Source organism: Acomys minous (assembly GCF_964271855.1).
Source record: "Acomys minous genome assembly, chromosome: 7".
NCBI classification, from domain to species: Eukaryota; Metazoa; Chordata; class Mammalia; order Rodentia; family Muridae; genus Acomys; species Acomys minous.
The window spans coordinates 34,614,525-34,624,935 of NC_140488.1; the positions used below are offsets into that span (position 1 = coordinate 34,614,525).

General features: G+C 47.6%; 1 protein-coding gene and 1 pseudogene across 2 annotated transcripts; one reads left to right on the plus strand and one right to left on the minus strand.

The window, feature by feature from the left end:
* Positions 1-1,530: 1,530 nt before the first annotated feature.
* Positions 1,531-4,655, plus strand: RPL39 (ribosomal protein L39). Its single transcript, XM_084789845.1, has 3 exons — positions 1,531-1,686; positions 2,974-3,077; positions 4,463-4,655. The coding sequence occupies exons 1-3, from the start codon at positions 1,684-1,686 to the stop codon at positions 4,509-4,511; spliced, it is 156 nt and encodes a 51-aa protein (XP_084645971.1). The 5' UTR covers positions 1,531-1,683; the 3' UTR covers positions 4,512-4,655.
* A 2,717-nt stretch (positions 4,656-7,372) lies between these two features.
* Positions 7,373-8,133, minus strand: LOC311602142 (small ribosomal subunit protein eS6-like; annotated as a pseudogene). The gene has a single exon. The product of its transcript is annotated as a small ribosomal subunit protein eS6-like (transcript).
* Positions 8,134-10,411: the final 2,278 nt, after the last annotated feature.

Here is a 10,411-nt window from a genome sequence, read left to right on the forward strand (position 1 = left end):
GGAAGAGCAGACAGTGCCCTTAACCTCTGAACCATCTCTCCAGCCCCAAGAGTCAGTTTGTAACTTCTACCTTTTGAGGAAGGATTGCACTTATTTCTGTTGCTAGGTACTCGGAGACAGCTGGCCCTTAATCTTCCAGGTGTTTCTCTTGTCTTTACCTCCTATTGTGTTGTAGGAATGTTAGGGTTGCAGATGCACATTACTGCATCTTACTCTTTTTTCAATTTGACACAGTCTCTCTGTATAGTAGTCCTGTTTGTCCTGACACTCGCTATGTAGACTAGGCCGGCTTCGAACCCAGAGATCCTCCTGCCTCTGCTTCCTCGAGAGCTAAGATTAAAGGTGTGCACCACCACGCGCGGTACTTTTGCTTTTTGGAATTTGAAGTTGAGTTATCAGGACTGCATGGCTAGTACTTTTATCCACTAACCATTCCTCTGGCCCCGGTATGCCTCCCCCCGCCCCCGCCACCAGGCAGGGTTTCTCTGTGTAGCCCTGGCTGTCCTTGAACTCACACCCTGTAGACCAGGCTGGCCTCAAACTCAAAGAGATCCACCTGCCTCAGCCTCCAGAGTGCTGGGATTAAAGGCATGTTACGACCACACAGAGTCTTTTGTTTGTTTCCTTTTCTTTTTTCCTTTCTTTCGTTTTTCCAGACAGGGTTTCTCTGTGTAGCCCTGGCTGTCCTGGACTCACTTTGTAGATCAGGCTGGCCTCAAACTAGCAGAGGTCCTCCTGCCTCTGCCTCCCAGAGTGCTGGGATTACTGGCGTAAACTGCCGCCCCCGCCCCCCCTTTTTAGTTAAATACTTTGTTACTTTTGATTATGCGTCAGTGTGTGTCTACCTAGGGATATGCACATGTAAATCATGAGTGCTGGTGCCTCTGAACACCAGAGTCACGTTATCCCTGGAGCTAGAATTACAAAGGGCTGTGAACCGCCCGACACAGGGGCTAGGGACAGAATTTGGGTTCTCCACAACAGTGCTGTAACCCACCAAACATTCCCTCCAGAAGCCGGGCGTGGTGGTGCACGCCTTTAATCCCAGCACTCGGGAGGCAGAGGCAGGCGGATCGCTGTGAGTTCGAGGCCAGTCTCGTCTACAAAGCGAGTCCAGGACAGCCAAGATAACACAGAGAAACCCTGTCTCGAAAAATCAAAGTAAACCAAACCAAAACCCAAACGCCAAAAATAAAGCAAAAAAATTCTCTCCTGCTCCATCTTACTTCCGCCAGGCCGCCGGCCTCGAAGGTGCACGCCAACCCTAAGCCCCGCCCCTACCAAAGACAGGCGGAAGTCTAGGCGCTCGAAAGTGACGGAATCCTTTTCGCTCCCTTCTCAGTGTTGGTCCCGCCTACTCAGTTTCCCGGGTTTTGCCAAGGGCTTTTATTTTAGCACTTCTCAAAGGCCACTTACCACGGCCACGAAGAAAGTGCGCCAGGACTGTGATGATCACTTGAAGGAACGCATCCGCGGAAACGGAGGCCTGAGAATGTTTTCTATAATCCTTTGCGGCTTCCCACGGCCCCATGGGATCGCAGGGGCGGGGCTTGGGAAGACGCGCTACGTCACTACCTAAGCTCCACCTCTAGCTACGCCTTCTAATTGTGTTCTTCCGGCCGCGGCCTTCTCTTCTCCTTTCCTCCGCCATCACGCGCTGTGTGTCAAACTCGGCTTCTCGCTATGGTAAGACTATCGGCTGCCATCTGTTCCTTAAGTGGCTTCCCTGAGGCCGGAGGCCACTGAAGCTGTATGATGGACATGTGCCGCATCGAGGGTTGGGTCTATTTTCGGGATTTGGTGGTTTGGTTTTTTTTTTTTTCTGTGAGAGTTAGGCCCTTTGGATTTTGGGCGCGGCGTGCAGTTAACAAACCTGTCCTATAGAGTCAAGCAACCTGGTGAGGGCTGCGAAGTAGACTTGACTCGCTTAGCCTCGAGCTGACAGTGGTCTGGACGATTCTGGGCTAAAAGAGGTTTGGGGCCACTCATAGGTTGTGCCTGGCTGAACCATAGCCTGCTCGGCGTGCAGAAAGAGCAGAGGGTCAGGAAGGAACTTTCACAGGCAGCTGACCACAGTATGGGTTAACAGACTTAACGATGGCTGGAGAGGTGAGGTGCCTCAGGTTAAGAGCGCTGATTTCTCTTCCAGAGGTCCTGAGTTCAGTTCCCAGCTCACAGCCATCTATAATGTGATCTGATGCCCTCTTCTGGCCTGCTTGCTCACCTTGTAGGCAGAATACTGTATAAATAAAGTTTTAGAAAAACAAACCGAAGTTAGCTCATCACTCGTGGAAGCCTCTTAGCCTTGCATCAGTCGTTGCTTCCCGACAGATTGTGTTTATTGGCATCTGCCACTACAGTGCTCTTTTTTTATGCAATGGCGTGTGCCTATTGACTGTCAAGGATTGCATGAATCTAACCTACTCAGTCCACATCTCTCAAAAGTAGATACTCTGTTTTACAAAATACAGCAGCTAGAGTTACTGACTTGAAACTAACGATCCATTTGACAGTGTTCTTCTGTTTCAAACTTTTTTTTTAATGCAGGAACTATTGTAATAAACCTAACAAAAAGGAGAAAAAAAAAAAAAAAAAAAAAAAAAAGAAACTAACGATCCAGAATTTAACCTACAGCTATTCAGTAAGTCGGTTCCCTCTCCTACAGGAGCTAGTCCATGGTTGATCCATACAAGTTACCTGGAGCACAGCAGAGTAGTTAGCTCATTTCTAGAGCCAACAGGACATGGACGTAAAACCTGGCACTGGGATTGTCACTGTTGAGCCAAAGGCAAGCTGATTTAAGCTAGGAACTCTGTCTCCAGAGAAATAGTGAAATCAAAGGACCCTGGTTTGGTGTTGAGGAGATTTTCTTGGGTGTGTGCTTCACGGGCCAGCTACTACTTTAAGGGGAATTTGTGACTGAAGCTGATGACTAGCGTCTGCTGTCACTAAACTGGTTGCATCTCTTCGTAGTCTTCTCACAAGACTTTCAGAATCAAGCGGTTCCTGGCCAAGAAACAAAAGCAAAACCGGCCAATTCCTCAATGGATCCGGATGAAAACTGGTAACAAGATCAGGTCAGACCTCTATTGTCCCTCTTTTTTGGCTTTTAAATATGTTGCGGTATGTGGATACACAGTTGCAAAATGCCTGCAGCCCACACCCTCCTGCTGCAAGTCCTGGGCCTCTAACACAGGTCACCAGGCTTCTTTGGTTTCCGCCTGCTCACAGCTGGACTTTGGGGTCGGACCTTCCTCGGTTCCTTACTGGTTTCCTTATGAAAGCTTAAGGAGTTTTGACCATTTATCCGGGCAGGAAATGGCTTTTTCCCCGCCTGCAGCCAAAGTTGAGTTAGCTTCAGAAGAACTCAGCACCAGCTGGGCTTTTGAGAGAAGGTGGTAGGGATCAAATCCAGGTCTGAAGCCGGTCTGGGAGGGAGGGAGAACTAGGCGGCTCTTTAATTCATCTGGGATGCCTGCCCCAGTTTGTGAGAATTGGTTGTCTCCTTTGGGTTGAACTCAATTCCTCAAACTTGGAAGTTAGCACTTTTGCCGGGTGAGCCATCCTGCCTGGCTGCCAGTTTGTTGTGATATCCAAAGTCTAGGCTGCCTTGGGTTGTCACTACTACCTGGGCACAAATTTGAGGGGTGGTTGTTTGTTTCTGTAGGTTTGGGGGGGGGTTGCAGGATCTTAATATGTAGGCCAGGCTGGCTTTGAATTCAGACCCATCTGCCTCCCAAAGTGCTGGGATAAAAGATGTTCACTGCCCAGCTTTGTAAGTACATGAGCTTGATTTTCCTAGCCCCCTATCTGATAAGAGGGGCTTGCTAGTGGATATATGTGATATATCCTAGAGTTGGGATGATATTTTGTTTAGAGGGTTATATCCCCCCAATTACCTGTTTTATGGCTTTCATTTATGGGTGCTAGGGTTTGAGTCAGGGTGTCCTGCCTGCTAAGCAAATGCTCTGTCACTGCACTGTAAACCACCTAGCCCCTCTTCCAACTTTGAAAGCTTAAAAGCAGGTTGCAATTACAGTGCTTCATTGTTATGGGAGTACTGCCATTATCCTGCTGAAAGAAAAGCCGTGTTGATTGTTTCTGATTTTGCCTTTCTGGGGGTAAAATCATGACACCTTGACATGGACAGTTCAGAGACTGGTTGTTGGCTTAGCTCTTTAAACTGCTTTTAAACTGGGTTGTCCCAACTCATGCACCCCTGGCGTGAGTGGCTAAACCCAGGGCCCTGCACGTGTAGCCATTCTTTATTTTGTATACAGTCTTGAGATACGTATCCCTGGCTGGCCTGGAACTCAAAATCCAGCCTGCAAATCCTTTCATTTCTCTTTAGCAAGCTCCTCTTTAAATGATCCTCTTCCCTGAAAGCCAAGTCTGTATGTGGTATAGGAGCAGCTATGTTTTGAGCAAACCACCTTGTAACATGCGGCTTCATTCTGCTTAGGTACAACTCTAAGAGAAGACACTGGAGGAGAACGAAGCTGGGACTGTAAAGATTCAGAGTGGCGAGACTGAGGCTTTATACTGAATCAGTCAATTCTACCAGATGGAGTTCAGCATTTTTAACCCCGGGGGGACTTAGTCCTGTCTAAATTGGGGGTGTGGCTTGTCCAGTAATAAAATGTAGACCGTTTCAAGCACCGGTCTGTTTTGTGAAGTGCTGTTTTCCCCTCCCCTACCAGTCCTAACAAGGCCTCTTCTGTGCTGTAAGGAATTGCTCTCTAGGAGCTAGAGATTGCTCAGAACTCAAGTATACTTGAAGCTTGTGCATAAGTCCTGGGTTTGAGTCCCAAAATGCATAGCTCACTGAAGGTTTTCTTTTGGGGGGGAGGGGGTTTCAAAACAGGGTTTCTCTGTGTAGCCTTGGCTGTCCTGGACTCACTTTTTGACCAGGGTGGCCTCGAACTCATAGCAATCTGCCTGCCTCTGCTTCCCGAGTGCTGGGATTAAAGGCGTGCGCCACCACGCCCAGCTCAAAAATTCTGGTTTTGTTTGTTTTTTGGTTTTTCGAGACGGGGTTTCTCTAGACTAGGCTGGTCTCGAACTCATAGAGATCCGCCTGCTCCTGCTTCCCAAGTGCTGGGATTAAAGGCCTATGCCACCACACCTGGCCCTACCAAAGGTTTTCTTAAACCTTAATTTGTCCACATGGGTGGGCTGGAGAGAGATGGCTCAGAGGATAATAAGCACTGTTCTTCCAGAGGTCCTGAGTTCAATTCCCAGCAACCTCTACACTGGGATCTGATGCCCTCTTCTGGCATGGAGGTATATATGAAGACAGCACTCATCTTTAAAATGATTGTCCACAGGTATAAGCCACAGGGTTATGGAGGTCAGAGCCCTGTATAGCAGTGGTTCTCAAACTGGGGGTCAAACAACCCTTTTACAGGGGTTGCCTAAGACCATTGTAAAACTTTTACAATTCATAACTAGCAAAATTACAGTTAAGTGGTTGAGCATCACCATAACACAAGGAACTGTGTTAGAGTGTCAGCATTGGGAAGGTTGAGAGCCACTGCTGTGATTTTTAAAAAATGTATATTTTGCCTACATGTACACCTGCAGGCCAGAAGAGGGCATCAGATCACATTACAGATGGTTGTGAACAACCGTGTGGTTTCTGGGAATTGACCTCAGGACCTTTGGGGGAGCAGGCTGCGTTCTTAACCACTGAGCCATCTCTCCAGCCCACTCTGGGATTTTTTTTTAAAAAATATGTGTATGAATGTATATATGCCTTGTGGGTGCAGGGAGTTGAAACCAGGTCCTCTGCAAGAACAAGCTCTCTTCCAGACCCTGTAGGCTAATTTTTGGTGCTTGATACACTATTCTGACAATATAGTCCAGGCTAGGATTGTACCACTTGAGCAAGTTGTTTGGACCCCTATATACTACATACCTTCAAATAATGTAAATTTAAGATTCCTTTTAGGGATACAAATTTGAATTCTCAGATGTTCTCACCATGGCTTCCAAATGCTTAAAAATGCAGAAGCCTGGCCTTGATGTGAGAATCATGCCTTCAGTCTTAGCACATGGACCTGTGAGACCGGACTCCAAAGCAGCAGCTTTGTGTGTGTAGCATAATGCTGCTGGGGGAGCGAATTAAACCCCAAGGTTTTTTGGCTTTGTTGGGTTTTTGTTTTGAGTCGGTTTCTCTGTGTTGCCTTGGCTGTCCTGGACTTAACTTTTGTTCGACCAGGCTGGCCTCGAACTCACAGCGATCTGCCTGCCTCTGTCTCCCAAGTGCTGGGTTTACAGGTGTGCGCCACCAAGCCCAGCCCAAATCCCCAAGTTTCTATCCTCACAACAGGCTGGATGAGGTGTGTGTGTATGCGTGCTATGAGCATTGCCTGGGCCACTCAGGCCCAAAGGAAGGGAAGCATCTGATCCTCGGGAACTGGAGTCAAAAGTGAATGTGGACTCCCTGATGTAGGTACTGGAAACTGAACCCAGATACTCTAAAGAGTACAAGAACTGTTAACCACTCGCTTACTCCAGCCCCTACATTTATTTTTAATTATGCACATGCATGTGTCTGAGTGGATATGTGCAGGTGCCTGAGGATAGCAAAAGCCATAGTTGAATCCGGGAGCTGGGGTTAGAGGTGTTTGTGAACCACCTAATGATGCTCGAAGCTGAACCCTAGTCCTCTAAGAGCAGAATGCACTCTAACTGCAGCCATCTCTCCATAAGGCCAGTTCTAACAATGTAACACTCCCATTTTACAGATGAGGGAAAAAGTTAAGCTTTATTCTTGCTAATGGCAATTGTTTGGGTTCCTTGTTTTTGCTTTTGAGGAAAAAAAATTTTTGAGATAGCCTAGAGTTCACTATATAGGCTTGGTTCCCTTTATCTTCCAAGTTGTGGGATTACAGGTGTGTGCCTCCATGTCCAGTTTACAACTACCTACTTTTGAAGTGCTCACATCAGGCTAGGAAGCTGGTAGCAGGCTTTAAAATAGAAAATACACTTTGTAAATTCTTGGAGTTACTGGGTTGAGTATTAAGCTTCTATGACATTCTCTTCAGGAGTGCTGCTCCAAAAAACATCAAACCCCTAGCTACACAAAGCTTTAGTGAGTGAGTGGGTGAGTGAAGAGCCACAGTCCAGAGTGAGATAAAAATGCTCAACCTGCCGGGCAGTGGTGGCACAGGCCTTTAATCCCAGAGGCAAGCTGATCGCTGTGAGTTCGAGGCCAGCCTGGTCTGCAAAGTGAGTGCACCACCAATGCCCAGTGGAACAGACATTTATTTTTGATTTTTAAAAAATGTTTTAGGTATATATATGTGTGTTGTGTATGTGACAGTGTGCTGGGGCCCACAGAGCCCAGAAGAAAGCATCAGAGTCCTTACAACTGAAGTTTGTTTTTGTTTTTTTTTTTTCAAAGTATCATTTATTTGTTACACTTAGAGAGTTATTTTTGACTGGAGTCAGAAGTAGAGCTGTCAGCAAGAAGAGCCTGTGTCTCTTGGCAGTCAGTTCCTGGTGCTTCCCCCCACCCCCAGCTTCATTCTCCTGGCCCAAAGTTCAGCATATTCTGCAGCCTCCTCCTTGTTTTCCTTTATACGTTGTTTCTTCATAGCTATGTGACACTGTTTGTGTTGCAGGACACGTGGAGTGATAAGATGCTGAATCTTGGGTGCTTTGGTCCTGGGCTTCTTACCTTCTTTGTTTAAGGACTGTTCTGACAACATATCGGTAGACGTCATCTTCTTTAGAGAGATTAAAGAGCTTCCGGATTCTGCTAGCTCTTTTAGGTCCCAGCCGGTGAGGCACAGTAGTGTCTGTCAGTCCAGGAATATCCTTCTCCACAATGCATCCATGAACAGACATGTGCTTCCTCTCTCCGGTTTTCCCTAGTCTATAACAAGAATGCCCCTTACTCAGCAGCAGGCGCACTCTATCATGGGTCAAAATGCCTTGCTTCATGGGAAAACATTGCTTGTCGTCCCCACCACTGACCTGGACCACGGGACTCTTCCACTCTTCACCCAGAACAGCAGCAGCTACTTCTGTGGCCGTGTGCTTCTCATACAAAGCGTGAGGTCATTGTCCACTTCCATGAGTTTCTGACCCCCAGGGGCAGGGAAGGAATTATATATTCAGCTTCATCTTGACACAGCCACGAAAAAGAACACAGCTGAAGCTTGTAAGCTGCCTCAGGTGGGTGCTGAGAAACAAACTTGGGTCCTCTGAAAAAGCCACCAGCATTTTCTGTTTTTTAAATATGTATTCTTTGGAGACAGGGTCTTTCTACATAGCCGTGGCTGTACTGGACTTTACAGTGTAGACCAGGTGCCCTTGAACCCATAGGAATATGCCTGCACCTGCCTCCCAGGCGCTGGTATTAAAGCGTGTGCCACTGTGCCTGGCCTCAGAGTGTTCTTGGGCTGAGTCTTCTCTCCAGCCCCTTATAAAAACTGTAAAAGGGCCGAGGATGCTGCTCGGTGTTTAGAGTGCTCCCCGAGCATGCACAAAACCCCCAGCCTTTTCACTGCATATAAAACAATATGGGGTGGGGGTTGGCTCTGTTTTGACACAAGGCCTCTCTATGTGGTCCTGCTGTCCTGGAGCTTCATATGTACACCAAGCTGGCCCGGAACCCATAGCAATTCTCCTGCCTCTGCCTCCTGAGTGCTGGGATTAAAGACATGTAAGACCACACCTTGTTCATTGCTCTAGAATGCGAAGTGGCTGTGATGGCTTCCCTACCCAAGACCAGCACAAGACTGGGCCTACTAACATTCCATCACAGAGTGGGGGGCAGTTCATGAGGCCCCGTCCCTCCATGAGGACCAATTCATAGTTAAAGGTTGCTGGGAGAAGGAGAGATTTTTCTTTAGTGACAAGTGGCCCCGTGATCTTGTAAGTAACCCTAATTAAACTCATTGGGTCACAAAAAAGAAAAAAACCTAACAAAAAGATACATAGAAAAGGAAGAAGCTCACCATGAGCGGAGAGGAAGGAGAGGGTAATGAGGGCAGCTATGATCAAAATACATTATGCACACATATGAAAAGGTCAGCGTGAAGGCCATTATTATGGATAATTAATATATGCCAACAGAGCCTCCCCCACCCCCGAGACAGGGTTTCTCTATGTTGCCTTGGCTGTCCTGGACTCGCTTTGTAGACCAGGCTGGCCTTGAACTCAAAGCAGTCCGCCTGCCTCTGCCTCCCGAGTGCTGGGATTAAAGGCGGCGCCACCACAGAGACTTTCTAAAGGGGGCTCAAGAGATAACTCACAGTTTAGAGGACTCAAGTGCCCAGCACCCACCTGAAGTGCCTCACAACCACCTGTGACTAACTCCAGCTCTAGGGGAATCCAAGGCCATCTTCTGGTTTCAGCAGGTGCCCATGTATCTGTGCTGTGTACAGGTACATGCAGATACACAATGCACGTAATTAAAATTAAAATAAACCGTCAGTAACTGAAGGGTAAGATTCAGCTAGGCCTCCAGAAGAAGCGCAACCAGGGTGCTCTCTCTCTCTCTCTCTCTCTCTCTCTCTCTCTCTCTCTCTCTCTCTCTCTCTCTCTCTCTCCCTCCCTCCCTCCCTCCCTCCCTCCCTCCCTCCCTCCACCCCCTGCCTCTGCCTCTTTCCTACTGTTTCTTTCTACATGTCTGCTTCACTGTTGTTCCTCCTGGCAGCTCTACTCCTCAGCTTTCTCCAGCGCAAGACCAAGCATGAAATCCTCTTTACCTGGGTGAAGAGCCAGTCGGCTATGGCTGAAGGGCCGGGCGTGTGTAAACTTGGCTGGCTTGGTCTGAGCAGGCCTGGGCAAGGGCATCTGCTGCAAGAGGCTTGTGTGCTGTCCATGCATCGCCTGGAGAGATGCCTTCCCTCTCTGGCCCTTTGTTGTCACTGGCCATTTGCTTCTGTTCTCTTCCGGATTTCTACAGTCATTTTTGTTGACATTTGTTTAAGTCTGGGTGTTTCACAGGTGCCTAAGAATGCTGACGTGTGGGAAAGATGTCATATAAAAATTTTTAAAGAGACAAATCCTGATACAAATTACGTTATAGATTATGGAACTTAGAGAAAATATGCCTTTTACAAATTTTTTGTGGGGGGTCAGGTGGTGGTGGCGCATGCCTTTAATCCCAGCACTTGGGAGGCAGAGGCAGGTGGATCATTGTGAGTTCAAGGCCAGCCTGGTCTATAAAGTGAATCCAGGACAGTAAAGGCTACACAGAGAAACCCTGTCTTGAGAAACCAAAAAAAAAAAAAAAAGAATTTTTTGTGGGCCAGGCAGTGGTGGTGCACACTTTTAATCTCAGCACTTGGGAGGCAGAGGCAGGGAGATCACTGTGAGTTCAAGGCCAGCCTGGTCTACAAAGCAAGTCAAGGACAAGTAGGGCTACACAGGGAAACCCTATCTCAAAAAAAAA